The sequence below is a fragment of the Staurois parvus genome, unplaced genomic scaffold, assembly GCF_062004578.1.
Source record: "Staurois parvus isolate SC_StPar_1 unplaced genomic scaffold, SC_StPar_1.0 ptg001147l, whole genome shotgun sequence".
NCBI classification, from domain to species: Eukaryota; Metazoa; Chordata; class Amphibia; order Anura; family Ranidae; genus Staurois; species Staurois parvus.
This window is the reverse complement of record NW_028318943.1, coordinates 337,501-361,654: the sequence shown is the minus strand read 5'-3', so window position 1 is coordinate 361,654 and position 24,154 is coordinate 337,501. Positions and strand designations below refer to the sequence as shown.

Sequence of the window (24,154 nt, the reverse complement as noted above, 5' to 3'; positions counted from 1 at the left end):
GGGAACGTGTCCGGACAGGAAAGGGGGGAAAGTGTCTGGACAGGAAGGGGGGTGAAAGTGTCCGGACTGGAAGGGGGTGAAAGTGTCCGGACTGGAAGGGGGTGAAAGTGTCCGGACTGGAAGGGGGTGAAAGTGTCCGGACTGGAAGGGGGGTGAAAGTGTCCGGACTGGAAGGGGGGTGAAAGTGTCCGGACTGGAAGGGGGGTGAAAGTGTCGGGACTGGAAGGGGGGTGAAAGTGTCGGGACTGGAAGGGGGGTGAAAGTGTCGGGACTGGAAGGGGGGGGAAAGTGTCGGGACTGGAAGGGGGGTGAAAGTGTCGGGACTGGAAGGGGGGTGAAAGTGTCTGGACTGGAAGCGGGGGAAAGTGTCCAGACTGGAAGCGGGGGAAAGTGTCCGGACTGGAAGGGGGGGGGGGAAAGTGTCCGGACTGGAAGGGGGGGGGGGATGTGTCCGGACTGGAAGGGGGTGAAAGTGTCCGGACTGGAAGGGGGGTGAAAGTGTCCGGACTGGAAGGGGGGTGAAAGTGTCCGGACTGGAAGGGGGGTGAAAGTGTCCGGACTGGAAGGGGGGGGAAAGGAAGTGTCTGGACTAGAAGGGGGGTGAAAGTGTTCGGACTGGAAGGGGGGGGGGAAGTGTCCGGACTAGAAGGGGGGGGGGGAAAGTGTCCGGACTAGAAGGGGGGGGGGAAAGTGTCCAGACTAGAAGGGGGGGGGAAAGTGTCCGGACTAGAAGGGGGGGGGGGGAAAGTGTCCGGACTAGAAGGGGGGGGGGGAAAGTGTCCAGACTAGAAGGGGGGGGGAAAGTGTCCGGACTAGAAGGGGGGGGGGGAAGTGTCCGGACTAGAAGGGGGGGGGGGAAGTGTCCGGACTAGAAGGGGGGGGGGGGGGGAAGTGTCTGGACTGGAAGGGGGGGGGGGGGGAAGTGTCCGGACTAGAAGGGGGGGGGGGAAGTGTCCGGACTAGAAGGGGGGGGGGGGAAGTGTCTGGACTGGAAGGGGGGGAAAGTGTCCGGACTGGAAGTGGTAAATGGATTGGTAAAGTGAAGGGCCCCTTGACGTGAGTAGCTGCGGGTGTGTACAGGTTGAATGTTTTGTTTCCTGTGAGCCCCATCTGTGTTCTATATTCTGTATAAATCACATCCAGATACTGATATCAGCATTGTCTGTGCCGATCAATCAGCACTCCATCCCGTATTTGTCCTTTCCATGTCTCTGATCACAAAGAAGATGAGGCCGACCTGTTTCCATGTGTTTTATTTTCTTCTTCTCCTGCCTTGTATTGTGTGGAGTTTATTCCATAGATAAAAGCTACAGCACACAGCAGCGTCCATGACCTCGGCTCAGAGCCCTCGAATATGGCACGATCGATCGCTGGTCTCCCTGCTGTTATCAGTGGATCAATCGGTGGCTCGGCAGCAAGACAATAGACACTTCTGTCTCCGTTGTCAGCTCTCGGATTCCTGGTGTAATAATGAAACGTTCCATCTGTTTCTACAGCAGCGCGCGATGCTGACCTGTGCAGTAGAGTTGTACAGAAGTCTTTTCCTGCAGTCTAGGACGGCGTTTCCTGAAAGCGGTATTAGGGCTCATGCAGGGGCGGACTGACCATTTGGAAACTCGGGCACTGCCCGAGGGCCCGGGGTCAGTAGGGGGCCCCATGAGATGCCCCTGGTACCTTTTTCATAGGCTTTTTTGAGTTTGGGCAAGGACACAGGGGCCCCATGATCCCCTATTGCCCGGGGGCCCCATGAGTTGTCAGTCCGCCCCTGGGCTCATGTACACTCCAGAAACGACTCCCAGGATTGGATGACAATGGAAAACAAAACGAAAAACAGCAAATAGTGCAATACTGAAAAGCTTTAATTATTTAATAAGGCTGCCTTCTATGCACTCACGTGTTTAACCAATTCAATACCGGGCAATTTGACACCTTCCTGCCCAGGCCAGTTTTCAGGTTTCAGCGCTCTCACATTTTGAATGACAATTGCGCGGTCATACAACATTGTACTCAAACTAAAAGGTACACGGCCGGTGACAGATCGCACCGCTGCGCGGCTCTGCAGGAGCGCAATCTGCGCATGTGCGGGAGGACGCCATATGGCGTCCACCCGGAACGCTGGTGACATTTGCCAGCCGCCATTCGGCCATAGGGCGGGCGGCAAATGCTTAAAATAGTTTTCAGGCTTTCATAATAGGCACAAAGGCTCATATTATAAGGCTTAATTCATTTGTAGAAGTGGACTGGCAAAGATGAATCAAAATCTTTTTCCAAATAGCAGGAAATCACTCTGGAATGCTGCAAACTAGCATGCGTTCCACTCACCGGATGTGACGTCACCACGCACCCACCGGAAATACGTTGACGCATTTGGCCCTCCTATTTTTCGCTCCATAAGACGCACCTAGGTTTTAGAGGAGAAAAACAAGAAAAAAAATATTCTGAACCAATGGACTGCAGACACAGTATAGGGGATGACCAGAGACTGCGGACACAGTACAGGAGATGACCAGAGACTGCGGACACAGTACAGGAGATGGCCAGAGACTGCGGACACAGTACAGGGGATGACCAGAGACTGCGGACACAGTACAGGAGATGACCAGAGACTGCGGACACAGTACAGGAGATGACCAGAGACTGCGGACATAGTACAGGAGATGACCAGAGACTGCGGACACAGTACAGGAGATGACCAGAGACTGCGGACACAGTACAGGGAATGACCAGAGACTGCGGACACAGTACAGGGGATGACCAGAGACTGCGGACACAGTACAAGAGATGACCAGAGACTGCGGACATAGTACAGGAGATAACCAGAGACTGCGGACATAGTACAGGAGATAACCAGAGACTGCGGACACAGTACAGGGAATGACCAGAGACTGCGGACACAGTACAGGGAATGACCAGAGACTGCGGACACAGTACAGGGAATGACCAGAGACTGCGGACACAGTACAGGAGATAACCAGAGACTGCGGACATAGTACAGGAGATGACCAGAGACTGCGGACACAGTACAGGAGATGACCAGAGACTGCGGACACAGTACAGGGAATGACCAGAGACTGCGGACATAGTACAGGAGATGACCAGAGACTGCAGACAGTAAAGGAGATTACCAGACACTGTGGACCTTGGGGGAGGGATGGGGAACGGGTACCTGAATTTGACAGGTACCCGCTCCCACTTCCGCGGAGTTGTCCTTCCTTCTTCTTCCCGTGGTGGCTTCTGTGACAGCCGGGTGCCCACTGGGCATGCACGAGAAGCGCTGTGCTTTGTGAATGGCCCAGAGCCTTCTGGGACCTGTCATGTGTCCCAGAAGACACCGGACCATTCACAAAGCGCGGTGCTTCTCGCGCATGCGCAGTGGGCACTCGGCTGTCACCGAAGCTGCCGCGGGAAGACTGTACAGCGCTGGAGCGAGGAATAGTTAAGGCCCTGCAGGAGAGAACAGCTGAGCGGCTGGCCTGATATTCTGACATGGTGGCGGCAGAAATACCGGACCGGCTGCTTTACATTCGCTCCATAAGACGCACTGACATTTTCCCCCCTTTTTTGGGTGGAAAAAAGTGCGTCTTATGGAGCGAAAAATACGGTAATTGTTTTGGGGACTTTTTATTTATAGTATTTTAATTTTTATATATAATTCATTTGCGCTGTGGAGGGTTTAAAATTTTGTTGGATTGTTTTTTGAACAGCAGCATTTAAATTTCTGAAAGTTTATATCTATTTTTCTGTGGCGCAAGTTTATATTTATTTTCTTTTAGCCAACGGTGAAGCAGTTTCCATAAAATAAGTGGCAGTTGACTCCCCAACGGCTCACAGCATTTAGAAGGAAATTTTGGTCACATAATAAATTGGGTGTAAGAGCAATGAAGACCGCTAACTTCCCTTAACTTCACCAAGAAAACATTTGCACTCGAGACCTTCCTGAATATTCTCTGTTTCTTGCAGTGCCTACAGCATAAGGCCTTCCACCCCGAGGAACCCCTTCCACCTATCGACCAGCATCTTCTGGACATGCTGGAGGCCCCCGCAGAAGTTAAAGCCAATTGTAAAGGTGCCTTAGCCAAAGTGAAGGCCTGCTTCCCTCTGCAAGTGGCCGGGAAGAGGAAGGAGCAGAAGACAGCCCAGGATATCTTTGAAGACAAGTAGGTGCCGCATTGCGTATCGCTTTCATTTACTCTTTTGCTTTGTCTCCGACTGGGTTTGTGTAAGTGGCTTCTTGTGCACAGCAAGAGTGTACGGCTTCCTGGGACTGCGAGCTGTTACCTTGAAGAGAACGAATCACAATTGCTGTAATGCAAAAATTGGGATATTCAGCCCTTAACCACTTCCCGTCCGGCCGTTGTATATAAACGGCCGGACGGTGACACTGCAGGGTCGGGTGGCCGCTTATAAACGGCCTCCCCGCACCCTCCTTGTGCGCGCTTCCTGGGAGCGTGCAGCACCGCGATCCGCTGCCCGCTGTGTCCTCCGGACACAGTGAAACACCGATCGTCGTACGGGACCTCTGTGCAAGGTCCCAATCATGTGATCACTGATTGGCCAATCAGTGATCACATGCAGAGTAATAAGCAAGATGTCACTTCTGACATCATTGCTTACTACGTGTGAAATCTGTGAATATTCACAGAGGTCACATGGTACAGGGCTATTCACAACAGCCTTGTACCGTGTGACAAGCTGTGACCAATCACAGCTCACACAGTAGTGCTCAATGGCTGCAAGAAGGCAGCCAAAGAGAAGGAGAAATGATTGCTTTTACAGCCTTTATGGGTATGAAAGCAATCAGTGTAAAAAAATAAATAAATATTCATCACCCCCCAGAAGTAGTACAGTGTCACCATGGTGACACTGTATTACTAGGGTGACAGTATGTAAAAAAAAAACATAAATAATAATAAAAATGATAATTTTTGGTTATAAACTAATTTGGGTTATTTTTTTTTTCTACTAAAAAGATAACGGAATAAATTTTGGCCAAGATTTATGATGAAAAACTATTTATTTGCAAAATTTTATAAGAAAAACACTTTTTTTCAAAATTTTTGAACTTTTTCATTTCCATAGCAAAAAAAAATAAAAATCCCAGCGGTGAATAAATACCACCAAAATAAAGCTTTATCTGTCTCAAAAAAATGCTAAAAAATTCCTATGGGTACAGTGTTGCATGACCGCGCAATTGTAATTCAAAGTGTGATAGCGCTGAAAACTGAAAATTGGCCTGGGCAGGAAGGGGGTGAAAGTATCCGGACTGGAAGTGGTTAAATATTCAGATTCAGTCTAGCCGTGGCAGGATCTTTAAAGAGCAACTCCAGCGAACTGCTAAATACAAACTCGAGGCCTTTGTATAGGAATTGTTTGACCTTGGAAAGCAACGCACATAGGGGGTTCTATTTTAAAAAAAAAAAACTGCACTTTCATGCAGGCTGGGCGAATTTTCCCTGTATCTTCTGTAATAGATTAAATCCTTTGATGATCCATTCCATCTAGTGACCAAAATTCAGTATATTTCATCAATGTGGTATTTCAGAACATTATACCACATTTTGGTCAATATTATTATAATATTAAGTATTTGAATTTTTACATTTTTTTTATTTTGTTATTTTACATCCTTTTTGTTTCTCTTGAAATTTTCATGCAGACCAAGCTGTTCAATAGATGTGGTAGTTGCAGGGATGGGGTAAACCATGCTTACAACAGTCACATTTTGGTTATATTTTTAAAACCTATTGCTTAAAAAAGAAGTTCAGGAATTAAAAAACAAAAAACAAAAAAAACATTCATACTCCCCTAGATGGGTGCAGCATCGGTCCCCCGACGGCTCTACACCAAGAACTGAACGATCAAAGACCGGTAATTGTTTAGTTCTCAGGTCCACTTTGTGTTGTGCCCCTCCAGCGCTTACTTGAGTCCTGAGCTGTGGAGGGGGAGGGAGTGGCTGTCTGAGGCTCTCAGCGGCTCAATCTTGTGTGTCTGCTAAAGAGCAGCGTGTTTCTTTGTGTGTTAAGAATGTGTGTAATTTTGCGCACGTTTTTGATATGGATATACACTATATTGCTGAAAGGACTGGGTCTCCTGCCTTTCCACGCACATGACCTTTAATGGCCCCCCCAGTCTTAGTCCGTAGGGTTCAATATTGAGTTGGCCCCGCCCTTTCCACGCACATGAACTTTAATGGCCTCCCAGTCTTAGTCCGTAGGGTTCAATATTGAGTTGCCCTTTGCAGCTATAACAGCTTCAACTCTTCTGGGAAGGCCGTCCACAAGGTTTAGGAGGGTGTCTATGGGAAGGTTGGACCATTCTTCCAGAAGCACATTTGTCAGGTCAGGCACTGATGTCGGGGGAGGAGGCCTGAATCACAGTCTCCTCTCTAATTCATCCCAAAGGTGGTCTATGGGGTTGAGGTCAGGACTCTGTGCAGGACAGTCAAGTTTCTCCACCCCAAACTGGCTCCTCCATGTCTTTATGGACCTTGCTTTGTGCACTGGTGTGCAGTCATGTTGGGACAGGAAGGGGCCATCCCCAACTCTTCCCACAAAGTTGGGAGCATGAAATTGTCCAAAATGTCTTGGTGTGCTGATGCCTTAACCCCGGGTTCACACCTAAGTGTTTTCTGCAGAAACGCAGTACAGTCCATTTAACATGATTTCCTATGGGACACATTCACGTCTCCGCGCTGTCACCTGGTGCGTTTTTTGGAAAGGGTCAGGGACTTTTTTTTAACACAAAAAGTTGCGTTTTTGGTTCTATAGACTTCAATGAAAATGCTGCAGAAAAGCATGTTGTGTGTTTTAAATCTGCTTAGCAACAAGAAAAAATAAAAAAAAAATGAAAAAAAAACACGTAAAAAACGTAGGTGCGAAAATGCAACACAAAACACAATGCAGAAACGGCTCAAACGCATCTTGCATATGTGTGAACCTAGTCTTAGAGTTCCCTTCACTGGAAGTAGGGGGCCAAGCACAACCCCTGAAAAACAACTTCCCCCCTTAATCTCCCCTCCACCAAACTTTACCCTTGGCACAATGCAGTCAGGCAAGTACCGTTCTCCTGGCAACCGCCAAACCCAGACACATCCATTGGATTGGGGAAAGAACAAAAAGAGGGCGCACAGGCCTAGTGCATTACCATAAAAAATGTTTAATAAAAAATAAAGTAGGTGTTGTACTCACAAACGACAATATAGTCAAGGCACATCATAGAAGAACAGCTGGATCAACACCGCGCTGAGTAACAGTCCACAATAGGGAGTTTAGACATCCAAAAGGCTGACGCGTTTCGAGGACTTGCCTCTTCCTCAGAGCCAACTGACCAAATGTCTGCTCCCTCTTTTATATGCTCACTACTAGTTAAACCAAAGGTCACATGGGCCGTCCTGGACACTCCCCTGTGCAGGTGGAGGAGTCACAGGGGCAATCGACATAATGTAAGTAAACACGAAAGGTCTATAAAAAATACATACACATATATATATATATATACACGCACAAATAAAACCATTGAAACTAGTGACAATCATAAAATCATATGAACCATAAGAAGTGTGCACAGTGGAAAATAAATAAATAAATGGAAAGTTACACATATATAAAAAATAATAATAATTAATAATAAAAATCCTTCCCTGGTGATGCACTGCACTGCTCGCCTTTAAATAAATAAATGGATGGATGAGCAATGCTACGAAGCTGCCTAGTGCTCTGCTTGCCATAGACAACCATGGGACATGGATTTAATATAGAGAGTAGATCTGAAACCCAGCAGAGACACTTATTAATTCATAGAGATGCAGCCTACAGGGTGTGTGCTTATCATTCTAGTATAGTCATATGATGAAACGTAGGTATGTGTGGCAATGTAGTGCACCATGGATGGATATGCATATGCAATACTATATACAAGAACAAAGGAGATAAATCACTAGTAAAACATAAATGTTGATATAAAAAGTTACAAACAACTTCTTAATATGGCTCACAAAGTTTAAATAAAATAAAATTAAATAAGTATTGTTACAATATAGTATAATATCTGGTAAAATGGTATAGTGTATGGTATATGTGTGCATGCATAGACATGGAAGCATAAGAAATATAAATATATAGGAAAAAAGAAAAAAAAAAAAAAAAAAAAAAAATTTTTATAATAAAAAAATAAATAAATAAATAAATAAAAATAAAATAAATAATTATATAAAAAATGTACAAAAGATGTATATATGTGTTATATATAAGAACTATATAAAAATGTCAAAGGCGCTATGGAACAAGCACTTGCTGGATAAGAAAGCAGTGCTCGAAGAGAGCTCACTGGACAACATGCGTGCGCACATGTGTGTGTAACACATCCACATGAGCAACTGCTTTTTAGTAAAAAACATGTCTATACATACACACATAAACCCACACACACATATGGAAACTGAATTAAAAAATGGGTGACCAATGAATGACCCATAGACACAAGCGCATGGGAATGCGGTCATACGCAAGCGCCTAAGGGTGACACAATAAATATGAAGTGAGCAACCTAATGTGTAAGGATGCAGGGTAATGGTAGCTATACTGATGATACTATAGTAATCATAGCTGATGAAAATGAATATATCTAAAGCATACATCTGTAGTGGATGGTGTACCCACTATAGGTCACAAGGGAAATGATGGAACTAGCACTAAAGAGGGGGGGGGGGAGAGAAAGGAAAAAAAAAAAAAAAAAAAAAAAAGGAGGGGGTTTGGGAGAGAGACAAAAAGGATGAGAGTAGGACTCTAGGGAACATGTGCAGCTCAGCAGAAGGTGCCTATGCATAACGGGGAGTCAGTGGATGACCCCATGTATCTCAAGATCTTCATTAAGCCCAGTGGGTGAGAGGGAACCCAGAGTGAAGATCCAATAGGTCTCCCTCTTACATAGTCTTTGGAATTTTCTTCCACCATCTGAATCTCCTGTGATGGATTCAATCCCAAATACTTTCATGCCCGTTGGGTCACCACTGTGTGCCTCCTGAAAGTGCCGTGGTACGGAATATTTGTTTTTGCCTTTATTGCTCTCCTTGTAATTAATGATGTTACATTTGTGTTCGCCAAACCTGACCCTCAAGGGGCGCATGGTTCGGCCAACATATAGGAGGCCACAGGGACAGATGAGCCCATAGATCACAAAAGAAGTACCACAGTTGATGAACTGCTTAATCTTATATGTACGGCCATTGGTGGCAGCCACCTCTTTCTTTCTGTGGCACATGTATTTGCAGGTTCCACAATTGCTCACACCGCATTTGAAACTGCCACTTTGATCAAACAGGGCAGACCAAGGATTGACCGTATTCCTGGCACCAGCAGGAGGCTTCTTAATTCTACTGGGTGCTATGTGACTCCTGAGATCCCTAGGTTTCCTGAACACAATTTCGGGTCTGGGGGCAAGGCTCTGACCAAGAACTGGGTCCTGCTTAAGAATTTTCCAATGCTTTTGGATGCTTCGCTGTATGTCGAAGGCTTTAGTATTGAACCTGGTGCAAAACCTGACCTGGTTATTAAATTTATTGTTGGGGTCTTTAGTGGCTTTTTTGGCAGCTGTGTGTGGTGTATGCAGTGGACTCTCTTCATATTGGCCCCAATACTTCTGGTATGCTTCCTCGATGTGGACCTCACTGTAGCCTTTTTCAAGGAACTTGGTCCTCAAGATGGCGCTCTGTTCCTCATAATCACCTCTGGTGGTGCATGTTCTCCTTAACCTGCAGTACTGACCAAAAGGGACATTACGGATCCATTTGGGGTGGTGATGGCTACTAGCGTGCAAGTAGGAATTGCCTGCGCTAGGCTTAAAATGCGTTTTAGAGCAGATGTTGCCATCAGAGTCTGTCCGTAGTTCAAGATCTAGGAACACCAGACTGTTGGCATCCACCACATGTGTGAAGCCGATTCCAAAGGGGTTATTTTGGCAGTGTGCAAGAAACCCATCCAGATCCTCGTCTGACCCTTGCCAGATGATTAAAATATCGTCTATATATCTGGCGTACAGGGCCAGATTGCCCCGATATGGGTTGTTGTTCCATATTGATTCCTCCTCCCAATACCCCATGAAGAGGTTTGCATAGCTGGGGGCAAATCTGGCTCCCATAGCCGTGCCTCTAATTTGTCTGTAGAAGTTCCCTTGAAAGGAGAAGTAATTATGTGTGAGGGTATAATGGATGGCTTTTTGCAGGAAAGCTACTTGAATGGGAGGTATGTCACTATTGTCCAAAAAGTGTTTGATGGCAAACATGCCATATTGATGTTCGATGGATGTGTAAAGCGAAGTGACATCCAAGGATAACCATTTATATTCTGGACACCACTTCGAGGAAGATAGGATCTCCAACATATGCCCAGAGTCTCGGACGTAGGATGGTAGACTCACGACTAGTTCCTGGAGGAAATAATCAATGTAGCATCCCAAATTGCTGGAGATACTATCAATGCCAGCTATGATGGGTCTACCAGGGGGATTAGTCAGGTCTTTGTGAATTTTTGGTATATGGTAAAAATAAGGGGTCAGTGGGTGTTGTTTGAGCAGGAATTGATATTCATTGTTTGATAGTATTTTATTGGTCAGAGCCTCATCCAGCAACCCTTTTAAAGCATCTTTGTATTCCGGTAGGGGGTCTCTACGGAGCTGTTCGTAGGTGTTACAATCTCCTATCAGTCTAAAAGCTTCCAAAAGATATACATCTTTGTCCTGGATGACCAGACCACCCCCTTTGTCAGCTTGTCTTATGATAATATCATCTCTGTTTTTGATGTGAGTCATAGTGATGTCAAGGTCTTAATTCTCTTTCTTCAATGGATAATACCATACTGCTGTGCAGACGATGATTGTAATGATTGAGTCTCTGGATCCCGAGCAGCTGGAGTCCCCTTGAGAGAACAAAGAACCAGCAAACACAAATGCTCCTGCGCTTGGGGATGGACTCGATGCTACAACCACATTAAGAATGTCCTGGAACATGCACACCTTGCTGCCCTCAAATGGACCGGGGGAATCCAAATATACTGAATGGGGAAAGAACAAAAAGAGGGCGCACAGGCCTAGTGCATTACCATAAAAAATGTTTAATAAAAAATAAAGTAGGTGTTGTACTCACAAACGACAATATAGTCAAGGCACATCATAGAAGAACAGCTGGATCAACACCGCGCTGAGTAACAGTCCACAATAGGGAGTTTAGACATCCAAAAGGCTGACGCGTTTCGAGGACTTGCCTCTTCCTCAGAGCCAACTGACCAAATGTCTGCTCCCTCTTTTATATGCTCACTACTATTATCTGCAAACATAACAAACATCATAGCATTACAAAAAACATCTCACACTGTTTTGGGGGTGAGAACCTTGACATCACTATGACTCACATCAAAAACAGAGATGATATTATCATAAGACAAGCTGACAAAGGGGGTGGTCTGGTCATCCAGGACAAAGATGTATATCTTTTGGAAGCTTTTAGACTGATAGGAGATTGTAACACCTACGAACAGCTCCGTAGAGACCCCCTACCGGAATACAAAGATGCTTTAAAAGGGTTGCTGGATGAGGCTCTGACCAATAAAATACTATCAAACAATGAATATCAATTCCTGCTCAAACAACACCCACTGACCCCTTATTTTTACCATATACCAAAAATTCACAAAGACCTGACTAATCCCCCTGGTAGACCCATCATAGCTGGCATTGATAGTATCTCCAGCAATTTGGGATGCTACATTGATTATTTCCTCCAGGAACTAGTCGTGAGTCTACCATCCTACGTCCGAGACTCTGGGCATATGTTGGAGATCCTATCTTCCTCGAAGTGGTGTCCAGAATATAAATGGTTATCCTTGGATGTCACTTCGCTTTACACATCCATCGAACATCAATATGGCATGTTTGCCATCAAACACTTTTTGGACAATAGTGACATACCTCCCATTCAAGTAGCTTTCCTGCAAAAAGCCATCCATTATACCCTCACACATAATTACTTCTCCTTTCAAGGGAACTTCTACAGACAAATTAGAGGCACGGCTATGGGAGCCAGATTTGCCCCCAGCTATGCAAACCTCTTCATGGGGTATTGGGAGGAGGAATCAATATGGAACAACAACCCATATCGGGGCAATCTGGCCCTGTACGCCAGATATATAGACGATATTTTAATCATCTGGCAAGGGTCAGACGAGGATCTGGATGGGTTTCTTGCACACTGCCAAAATAACCCCTTTGGAATCGGCTTCACACATGTGGTGGATGCCAACAGTCTGGTGTTCCTAGATCTTGAACTACGGACAGACTCTGATGGCAACATCTGCTCTAAAACGCATTTTAAGCCTAGCGCAGGCAATTCCTACTTGCACGCTAGTAGCCATCACCACCCCAAATGGATCCGTAATGTCCCTTTTGGTCAGTACTGCAGGTTAAGGAGAACATGCACCACCAGAGGTGATTATGAGGAACAGAGCGCCATCTTGAGGACCAAGTTCCTTGAAAAAGGCTACAGTGAGGTCCACATCGAGGAAGCATACCAGAAGTATTGGGGCCAATATGAAGAGAGTCCACTGCATATACCACACACAGCTGCCAAAAAAGCCACTAAAGACCCCAACAATAAATTTAATAACCAGGTCAGGTTTTGCACCAGGTTCAATACTAAAGCCTTCGACATACAGCGAAGCATCCAAAAGCATTGGAAAATTCTTAAGCAGGACCCAGTTCTTGGTCAGAGCCTTGCCCCCAGACCCGAAATTGTGTTCAGGAAACCTAGGGATCTCAGGAGTCACATAGCACCCAGTAGAATTAAGAAGCCTCCTGCTGGTGCCAGGAATACGGTCAATCCTTGGTCTGCCCTGTTTGATCAAAGTGGCAGTTTCAAATGCGGTGTGAGCAATTGTGGAACCTGCAAATACATGTGCCACAGAAAGAAAGAGGTGGCTGCCACCAATGGCCGTACATATAAGATTAAGCAGTTCATCAACTGTGGTACTTCTTTTGTGATCTATGGGCTCATCTGTCCCTGTGGCCTCCTATATGTTGGCCGAACCATGCGCCCCTTGAGGGTCAGGTTTGGCGAACACAAATGTAACATCATTAATTACAAGGAGAGCAATAAAGGCAAAAACAAATATTCCGTACCACGGCACTTTCAGGAGGCACACAGTGGTGACCCAACGGGCATGAAAGTATTTGGGATTGAATCCATCACAGGAGATTCAGATGGTGGAAGAAAATTCCAAAGACTATGTAAGAGGGAGACCTATTGGATCTTCACTCTGGGTTCCCTCTCACCCACTGGGCTTAATGAAGATCTTGAGATACATGGGGTCATCCACTGACTCCCCGTTATGCATAGGCACCTTCTGCTGAGCTGCACATGTTCCCTAGAGTCCTACTCTCATCCTTTTTGTCTCTCTCCCAAACCCCCTCCTTTTTTTTTTTTTTTTTTTTTTTTCCTTTCTCTCCCCCCCCCCCTCTTTAGTGCTAGTTCCATCATTTCCCTTGTGACCTATAGTGGGTACACCATCCACTACAGATGTATGCTTTAGATATATTCATTTTCATCAGCTATGATTACTATAGTATCATCAGTATAGCTACCATTACCCTGCATCCTTACACATTAGGTTGCTCACTTCATATTTATTGTGTCACCCTTAGGCGCTTGCGTATGACCGCATTCCCATGCGCTTGTGTCTATGGGTCATTCATTGGTCACCCATTTTTTAATTCAGTTTCCATATGTGTGTGTGGGTTTATGTGTGTATGTATAGACATGTTTTTTACTAAAAAGCAGTTGCTCATGTGGATGTGTTACACACACATGTGCGCACGCATGTTGTCCAGTGAGCTCTCTTCGAGCACTGCTTTCTTATCCAGCAAGTGCTTGTTCCATAGCGCCTTTGACATTTTTATATAGTTCTTATATATAACACATATATACATCTTTTGTACATTTTTTATATAATTATTTATTTTATTTTTATTTATTTATTTATTTATTTTTTTATTATAAAAATTTTTTTTTTTTTTTTTTTTTTTTCTTTTTTCCTATATATTTATATTTCTTATGCTTCCATGTCTATGCATGCACACATATACCATACACTATACCATTTTACCAGATATTATACTATATTGTAACAATACTTATTTAATTTTATTTTATTTAAACTTTGTGAGCCATATTAAGAAGTTGTTTGTAACTTTTTATATCAACATTTATGTTTTACTAGTGATTTATCTCCTTTGTTCTTGTATATAGTATTGCATATGCATATCCATCCATGGTGCACTACATTGCCACACATACCTACGTTTCATCATATGACTATACTAGAATGATAAGCACACACCCTGTAGGCTGCATCTCTATGAATTAATAAGTGTCTCTGCTGGGTTTCAGATCTACTCTCTATATTAAATCCATGTCCCATGGTTGTCTATGGCAAGCAGAGCACTAGGCAGCTTCGTAGCATTGCTCATCCATCCATTTATTTATTTAAAGGCGAGCAGTGCAGTGCATCACCAGGGAAGGATTTTTATTATTAATTATTATTATTTTTTATATATGTGTAACTTTCCATTTATTTATTTATTTTCCACTGTGCACACTTCTTATGGTTCATATGATTTTATGATTGTCACTAGTTTCAATGGTTTTATTTGTGCGTGTATATATATATATATATGTGTATGTATTTTTTATAGACCTTTCGTGTTTACTTACATTATGTCGATTGCCCCTGTGACTCCTCCACCTGCACAGGGGAGTGTCCAGGACGGCCCATGTGACCTTTGGTTTAACTAGTAGTGAGCATATAAAAGAGGGAGCAGACATTTGGTCAGTTGGCTCTGAGGAAGAGGCAAGTCCTCGAAACGCGTCAGCCTTTTGGATGTCTAAACTCCCTATTGTGGACTGTTACTCAGCGCGGTGTTGATCCAGCTGTTCTTCTATGATGTGCCTTGACTATATTGTCGTTTGTGAGTACAACACCTACTTTATTTTTTATTAAACATTTTTTATGGTAATGCACTAGGCCTGTGCGCCCTCTTTTTGTTCTTTCCCCATTCAGTATATTTGGATTCCCCCGGTCCATTTGAGGGCAGCAAGGTGTGCATGTTCCAGGACATTCTTAATGTGGTTGTAGCATCGAGTCCATCCCCAAGCGCAGGAGCATTTGTGTTTGCCACATCCATTGGATTGCCAGACAGAGAAGTGTGATTGGTCACTCCAGCAAACACGTCTCCAATGCTCTAGAGTCCAGTGGCGTCGTGCTTTACACCACTGCATCCGACGCTTTGCATTGCACTTGGTGACGCAAGTCTTGGATGCAGCTGCTCGGCCATGGAAACCCATTCCAAAGTGTTTACATTTGCCCTAACAGGAAGTAATGAACATACTCATCACTTTCAGTCTCCTAGATCATAGAGTTGATCGGAGATGATCCGGTCTGTGGTCACCTCTATCATTATGGGCCGCAACTGCCGGATCGGCTTCTAGGCTTACCTGGTGTGGCGGAAAACAAAGTACGGGCAGCACTGAGCGGGAGGATGGGGGGAGAACAATCCCTCCCGCTGCTTGTAAAAGAGATCCAGTGGCTAATTGGCCACCCGGATCATTTTTATAGGGTAGGGAATCGCCGGTTGAAAATGTGGATATCGCAGTTAAGGATGACGGCTGCATCCATTACCCTGGTAAAACCACTTGAACACAATCATGTACATGTATGTGATTGTGCGTTACGTATACAAAATTTTTCTTTTATTCTTTTTTTTTTCTTTGACCAGAGCTCTACCTTAAGAATCCACAGACACATTGGGGGTTATTTACTAAAACACCACGGCGCAAAATCTGCTGCAGCTCCACATAGAAACCAATTTGTCAAAGCTTAGTTGAACAATCTGAAGTTAGAAGCTGATTGGTTCCTATTATTTATTATTATTATTATTATTATTTATTTCAGGTACTTATATAGGGACAGTATATAAATAAAAAAAATTAAATATAAATGATTTAAAAAAGTTTTTAAAGTGCCCCTGTTTCCCCCCCGCATATACATAGGTTACACACGCATATTTATTTATTTATTTCCCTTCCCTTCTCACTGGCCTACCCAAACGAACGCTATCCCCACTCCAGTCGATCCTAAACTCAGCGGCCAGACTCATCCACCTCACCAAGCGCTCCACATCTGCCTCCCCCCTCTGCCAATCCCTTCATTGGCTCCCGATTCCCCAACGCATCAAGTTCAAGCTGCTAACCCTGACCTACAAAGCCATTCACAATTCCGCCCCAAACTACATAACTGACCTGATACCCAGATACTACCCTACCCGTGCCCTCCGCTCCTCACAGGACCTCCTGCTCTCTAGCTCCCTGGTGTCGTCCTCTCACGCCCGATTGCAGGACTTCTCCAGGACTTCCCCCATCCTCTGGAACTCCCTACCCCAATCCATCAGAATGTCACCTACCCTCCTCACCTTCAGGCGCACCCTGAAAACCCATCTCTTCAGGGAAGCCTACCCCACCCTCACCTAACACCCGACCTAACCTAACAACTAACCTCCTCCACTCCTCCCACCACTCCATCCCCCACAGCCATCTCCTCCTGTGCCACCTTCCCCTCCCTCCTAGATTGTAAGCTCGAAAGAGCAGGGCCCTCGAACCCCTCGTGTATTGTTACTGTCTTGTCTCATGTTCCCCATGTGTACCCTTTGGCGCTATATAAATACTGAATAATAATAATAATAATTTCAGGTACTTATATAGCGCCGTCAGTTTACACAGCGCTTTACATATATATTGTACATTCACATCAGTCCCCGCCCCCGAGGAGCGTACAATCTAAGGTCCCTAACTCACATTCATACATACACATACTAGGGACAATTTAGACAGGAGCCAATTCACCTACCAGCATGACTTTGGAGTGTGGGAGGAAACCGGAGTACCCGGAGGAAACCCACGGAGGCACAGGGAGAACATGCAAACTCCATGCAGGTGGTGCCCTGGTTGGGATTTGAATCAACAACCCTAGTGCTGCCAGGCGGAAGTGCTAACCATTTAGCCAATGTGCTGCCCATGTAAAGCTGCACCAGATTCTGGGTGCTCCAGTTTTAGTAAATCCCCCCCCCAATGTCTCTTGTATTTCCAGGCCTGAACGATTAAATCCGCTGTTGAAATTTTTAGCATTTAACAACAGGAGAGTCTTCTCGATCTCAGCGTATAATTAGCTGCTGTTCGGCTAAATGTCACCAACCAATTACAATGGTCCTCCACTTGTATTAGAGTGCTGAGCATTCTGTCTTTGTGTTTTTCTTTTTTTTTTATGCTGCTGACGTCCTTCTTGCAGCAGTATAGAAATAACAGCAGGCAGGTACTGGGGCGGCTCAGACATTAGTCATTGCACCTCCGCTGCAGCCGTCTGGTGATAGGCAAGCTGATGACTGACACATGGGGGCATTTTAAAGGGGGGGGGGGGGTACATAGTGCAGAGGATCTGTTGTATGAAGCCAAGATTTTTTTCTGTGTTTTTTTAGCCCTCAATACTAATTATTATTGTATTTTGGCACCAACTTTTTTGGTTGTTGCTAGATCTGCTTCTCTCCATGCCCTATTGTTACGGTGCTGGTGCCTGAGTCGCCAGTTGTCGCTGATGGTGGAGGGAAGGGAGGGAATCGCATGATCCACAATGCCTGGATGTTCCGGGCTTTTCTCCTTTCTTCCAGCAGCATACTGCACAATGGGTAGAGAAGGGAAGGCGGGGCTATGCAGGGGAGGGCAGGGATGAAAGTGAACATGTTGCTTTGTCCTGCACTAAAGAGTAACTCCGCTCCCGCAATGTTCTTGTCCCACGGTCCCAAAAACCTCAGAGAGACGTGCCAAATTTGCACACGTGTGAGGGAATTCCCATGCTTGCACAGTTGCACACGTGTGGGGGGGATTCCCTTTCTTGCGCACAGACGCGCGGGGGGGGGGGATTTCCTTTCTTGCGCACAGACGCGCGGGGGGGGGATTCCCTTTCTTGCGCACAGACGCGCGGGGGGATTCCCTTTCTTGCGCACAGACGCGCGGGGGGGGATTCCCTTTCTTGCGCACAGACGCGCGGGGGGGATTCCCTTTCTTGCGCACAGACGCGCGGGGGGGATTCCCTTTCTTGCGCACAGACGCGCGGGGGGGGATTCCCTTTCTTGCGCACAGACGCGCGGGGGGGGGATTCCCTTTCTTGCGCACAGACGCGCGGGGGGGGATTCCCTTTCTTGCGCACAGACGCGCGGGGGATTCCCTTTCTTGCGCACAGACGCGCGGGGGGGATTCCCTTTCTTGCGCACAGACGCGCGGGGGGGATTCCCTTTCTTGCGCACAGACGCGCGGGGGGGATTCCCTTTCTTGCGCACAGACGCGGGGGGGGGGAAATATTCCCTTTCTTGCGCACAGACGCGCGCGGGGGGGAATTCCCTTTCTTGCGCACAGACGCGCGCGGGGGGAATTTTCCCTTTCTTGCGCACAGACGTGCGCGCGGGGGGAATATTCCCTTTCTTGCGCACAGACGTGCGCGCGGGGGGAATATTCCCTTTCTTGCGCACAGACGCGCGGGGGGGGGAATTCCCTTTCTTGCGCACAGACGCGCGGGGGGGAATTCCCTTTCTTGCGCACAGACGCGCGGGGGGGGAATTCCCTTTCTTGCGCACAGACGCGCGGGGGGGGAATTCACTTTCTTGCGCACAGACGCGCGGGGGGGGGATTCCCTTTCTTGCGCACAGACGCGCGCGGGGGGGATTCCCTTTCTTGCGCACAGACGCGCGCGGGGGGAATTCCCCTTCTTGCGCGCGGGGGGAATTTCCCTTATTGCGCACACACAATTGGGGGGATTCCCCTTATTGCGCACACACAATTGGGGGGATTCCCCTTATTGCGCACAGGCAAAATTTCCGTGCTTGTGCACACACGTGAAGGAAATTCCCCTGCTTGCGCACAGTCAGGTGTGGGGGAATTCCCCTGCTTGCGCAGAGGGAATTCCCATCCTTGCGCACCCAAATAAAAGAGAAGAGTGCACAGGCTCTGGGGCAAAACCCTTTATTTTCTGATAAAAACTATATAACAATGCACTCACAAGCAAAAATGAATCGAAGCTAATCAGTGGCATCTCCCCACCAGGGGTTTGGTCACTAAAATCCTCTTGTAACAGAACCGGACCCCGACTGCACTAGGGTATTTCCGTTAGCCTCCCGCTTCCCTGTCTGAACACAGATCCACGGACACCACCGCTGATCATACAAGACGAGACAGCACCAGACTTGTCTTAAAACAGGAAGTAGACTGCTTTATTTTAACATAGATACAAGATATAAACATTCAAGGAAACAACCCCCCTCCCTGCATAAGGACACAGGGCAGGGCAAACCAAATCTAGTAAGGAAACAGACAGCTGACACTCCCCACCAAGCCAATACACATAAACACCTACAGTTGTGTCCAAAATTATTCAACCCCCAATGCTGTAAAGGGGTTTAGGGACTATAGTGTACATTTGGAATTGTATTCAGAATCAAATCCTACAAGGACGTTGTAACTACCCAAATGCAACTAAAATGACATCAATTGTTTATGTAATACAGTAGTAAATGGTTCTTATGTGGTTTCTTCATTGCCACAATTATTCAACCCCTTAAAGACTACCACTCTGAAGAACAGAGGTTCATACAGGTGCTTTCCATCAGGTATTGAAAACACCTGTGGATGTCACCGAGCAGCAATCAAGCATAATAAGCACCAATTAGGCAGCTTTAAAATGACTGTGATACTCAGCTCCTTCTAGACATTTACTGGTGTGGTTACAAACATGGTGAAGGCAAGAGAATGGTCCAGGAAGACAAGAGAAGAGGTGATTTCTCTTCACAGGAAGGGCAATGGCTATAAGAAGATTGCAAAGATGTTAAACATACCAAGAGACACCTTAGGAAGCATCATTCGCAAATTCAAGGCAAAGGGCACTGTTGAAACGCTACCTGGTCGTGGCAGAAAGAAGATGCTGACTTCGACTGCTGTGCGCTACCTGAAGCGTAGAGTGGAGAGAAGTCCCCGTGTGACTGCTGAGGAACTGAGAAAAGATTTGTCAGATGTGGGTACAGAAGTTTCAGCCCAGACAATAAGACGCACACTGCGTAATGAAGGCCTCCGTGCCAGAACTCCCAGGCGTACCCCCTTGCTGTCTCCAAAGAATAAGAAGAGTCGACTGCAGTATGCCAAAAGCCATGTGGACAAACCACAAAAGTTGTGGGATAGTGTTCTGTGGACTGATGAAACAAAATTAGAACTGTTTGGGCCCATGGATCAACGCTATGTTTGGAGGAGGAAGAACAAGGCCTATGATGAAAAGAACACCTTGCCTACTGTGAAGCATGGTGGAGGGTCAATCATGCTTTGGGGCTGTTTTGCTTCTGCAGGTACAGGGAAGCTTCAGCGTGTGCAAGGTACCATGAATTCTCTTCAGTACCAGGAGATATTGGATGGAAACGTGATGCAGTCCGTCACACACCTGAGGCTTGGGAGACGTTGGACCTTTCAACAGGACAATGATCCCAAGCATACCTCCAAGTCCACTAGAGCATGGTTGCAGAGGAAAGGCTGGAACATTTTGGAGTGGCCATCGCAGTCACCAGACTTAAATCCGATTGAGAACCTCTGGTGGGACTTAAAGAAAGCAGTTGCAGTGCGCAAGCCTAAGAATGTGACTGAACTGGAGGCCTTTGCCCATGAAGAATGGGCGAAGATACCCGTAGATCGCTGCAAGACACTTGTGTCAAGCTATGCTTCACGTTTAAAAGCTGTTATAACTGTAAAAGGATGCTGTACTAAGTACTAAGATTGAATGTCACTTGGGGGTTGAATAAAACTGATAATGCTGTGAGCACAGAAAAGACATTTGTGGTTATTTCATTATAACTGTTATGTTATATTTGTCTGACCTACAAGTGCCTCTTTAATGTAAATGTAAGCAAGATGACTGAATGATCAAAAGCAATGTCAAACTGGCCAAAACACTCAATTTCAGTGGGGGTTGAATAATTTTGGACACAACTGTACATCCCATAATAGTTTGCTCCCAAGCAAGACACAATAGAACAATGGGACCACTTGGCAGTAAACAATGAACAACCCCCACACCCCACCTATACATGTCTACTCAATAACAGGACATTCCACCCGGTACTCCTAACAGGCACAGGGTGACTTACACATAAGAGGGATATGGGGAGCTGAGACAGGGGTCTCCCCACCTCTCCAAAGTGAGCTTTGTTCCATGAGCCCCCCCACCCAAAGTCACTCCCGTCACACCTCCCACCGCCCTTCATAGGAGCTCCAGCTGACAGTGTGGATATGGCAGCAATCTTGGATCGAATGCAGCTGCCGCTGTGCCTGATCACTTACACGCTGACAGTTCACATACACAAGAAAACCCCCCCCCTGAGTCCCCATGATGTGAGCACCTGTTGATGGGGGGGTGTGAGCTTTTGCTATGACATGTTTTTTTTTTTAGGGAGACATGGGCTCCTTTATCGTGTCCCCCCCCCCCCCCCCAAAAAAAACACACACACACACACACACACACACGCAACTGGGTCCTAGTATCTGGGACCTTGTAGACATTGCACCTAGGTCTCAGCCAGGTCCTAGAGATCTTCCACACCTGTGCACATACGTGGAATCCCAAGGTGAACATACGCCCCTCAGCTAAACAAAAAAAACTGGGATGTGACGTGGACATCCCAGAAAACAGTTGAGGGCCTTACCTCAGGAAGTTCTGACCTAAAAAAAAGGTCATCAATATTGTTTACTAAGGTGAAGCATTTTTTTTTTATTTATGTGAGAGGGACGGGAAGAAACCTTAACAAGAAAAATTTACTGTCAGTTTGACCATGGCTGGTTTCACCAGCCATCCTCTCTCCCTGGCGCCAGCTTCTCCAGTGTGGGCATCTGGCTGTGACAGCTTGCGCCATCACAGCCGGGTTCCCACTGCGCATGACAGCCGGGTTCCCACCGCGCATGACAGCCGGGTTCCCACCGCGCATGACAGCCGGGTTCCCACCGCGCATGACAGCCGGGTTCCCACCGCGCATGGCAGCCGGGTTCCCACCGCGCAGGGCAGCCGGGTTCCCACCGCGCAGGGCAGCCGGGTTCCCACCGCGCAGGGCAGCCGGGTTCCCACCGCGCAGGGCAGCCGGGTTCCCACCGCGCAGGGCAGCCGGGTTCCCACCGCGCAGGGCAGCCGGGTTCCCACCGCGCAGGGCAGCCGGGTTCCCACCGCGCAGGGCAGCCGGGTTCCCACCGCGCCATCACAGCCGGGATTTCACCGCGCCATCACAGCCGGGTTTTCACTACGCCATCACAGCCGGGTTCCCACTGCGCATACGTGAGTAGTGCGCTGAAATGAAGAATGCACAAAGCACATCCTTCTATAGTGTGTACTTGTCTCAGTCCAAAGCACTGTGGGGTCTGTGTGTTTGTTCCCTCCACTCAGGTCTCCAATTACACTGAGCTCTCTGCAACTGCAGGGTCCGGGTTTTTTTTAAGGACTTTAAGGCACTGTCAAGCATTTCTTTTTCTACCAAGACGCTTCTGCTCCTGAGCGCACTGGCAGTGGGTTTATTTTTCTGCCTCTAAATGCCTATGTGGGCATGGACACATAGGCTTTCATGCAGGGGCGTTTAGAGGCAGAAAAAAAACCACTAGACGCTTCTAACATCTCTGTTATAAATGTCTGGGGTACATGAGGCCTCAGTATTGATCATTGTCATGCTATATCTTTGTTTATATTATTTAAAGCGGGTGTAAACCTCTGAAGCCAAAAAGGATCAAAGCATATCCTTCTATAGTGTGTACATGCCTTCATCCAGACCACCTAGTGTGATTTCTGTCTGCTCTCCTTCCCCTGCTATCTGCGTGAGCCACTTCTGACAGGTTATGTGGACATCAAGCAATCCTGGCAGATGCTCCCCCCCCCCCTCTTCCCAGCACACAGAAGGGGATTGACAGGCTCAGATGTGCTTGTTTACCTATGAGACTGTGTAGAGGGGCATGTGTTCATTCCCTCCACTCAGGTCTCAGATTACACTCAGCTGTGCTGTGTGACATCGGATTCCCACCTCCTTTCTTTTGGAGCTAAGGAATGCTGTTTAAAATGTGTGCTTTAGGAGGCTGTAGAGAAGAGAAGACTGCTGATAAACAGGTACAATTTATATAGGGGGGATTTGTTTAATCTCTGTTTATCTCCTGAAGCCAGTCACTTCAGTGAGTATATTTAAGGGTTTTTAACCACTTCCCGTCCGGCCCATGTATATAAATGACCTTCCCGCTCCCTGCTTGTGCGTGCTTCCTGGGAGTGCGCAGCACCACGATCCGGCGCCGCTGTGTCCTCCGGACACAATGGAACACCAATCGTTGTACAGGACCTCTGTGTGAGGTCCCGATCATGTGATCACTGATTGGCCAATCAGTGATCACATGCAGAGTAGTAAGCATGATGTCACTTCTGACATCATTGCTTACTACTTGTGAAATCTGTGAATGATCACAGAGATCACATGGTACAGGGCTATTCACAACAGCCTTGTACCATGTGACAAGCTGTGACCAATCACAGCTCTCACAGTAGTTCTCAATGGCTGCAAGAATGCAGCCAGAGAGAAGGAGAAATTATTGCTTTTCCAGCATTTATGGGTGTAAAAGCAATCAGTGTAAAAAAAAAAAAAAAAATCTTCATCACCCCCCACAAGTAGTACAGTGTCACCATGGTGACACTGTACTGCTAGGGTGACAGTGTGTTAAAAAAAACCCATAAATAATAACATAAAAAAAAATAAAAATGTAAAAAATGTTTTTGAAAAATTATATTTTTTTGGTTATAAACTAATTTGGGTTATTTTTTTTAAGATGACTGAATAAATTTTGGCCAAGATTTATGAAGAAATATTATTTATTTGCAAAATTTTATAAGAAAAACACTTTTAAAAATGTATTTTGGACTTTTTCACTTGTATAGCAAAAAAAAAAATAAAATCCCAGTGGTGAATAAATACCACCAAAATAAAGTTTTATCTGTGCTAAAAAAATTCATATGGGTAC

The 24,154-nt window shown here is 46.2% G+C and overlaps 1 protein-coding gene across 1 annotated transcript in view; it reads left to right on the top strand.

Moving 5' to 3' along the window:
• The window catches only part of XRCC5 (X-ray repair cross complementing 5), a 145,074-nt gene that overhangs the window by 70,305 nt on the left and 50,615 nt on the right, over positions 1-24,154 (top strand). Inside the window, exon 14 of the mRNA XM_089659323.1 lies at positions 3,961-4,157. Within this exon, the coding sequence (XP_089515449.1) occupies positions 3,961-4,157 (197 nt within the window). The remainder of the gene's footprint in view (positions 1-3,960; positions 4,158-24,154) is intronic.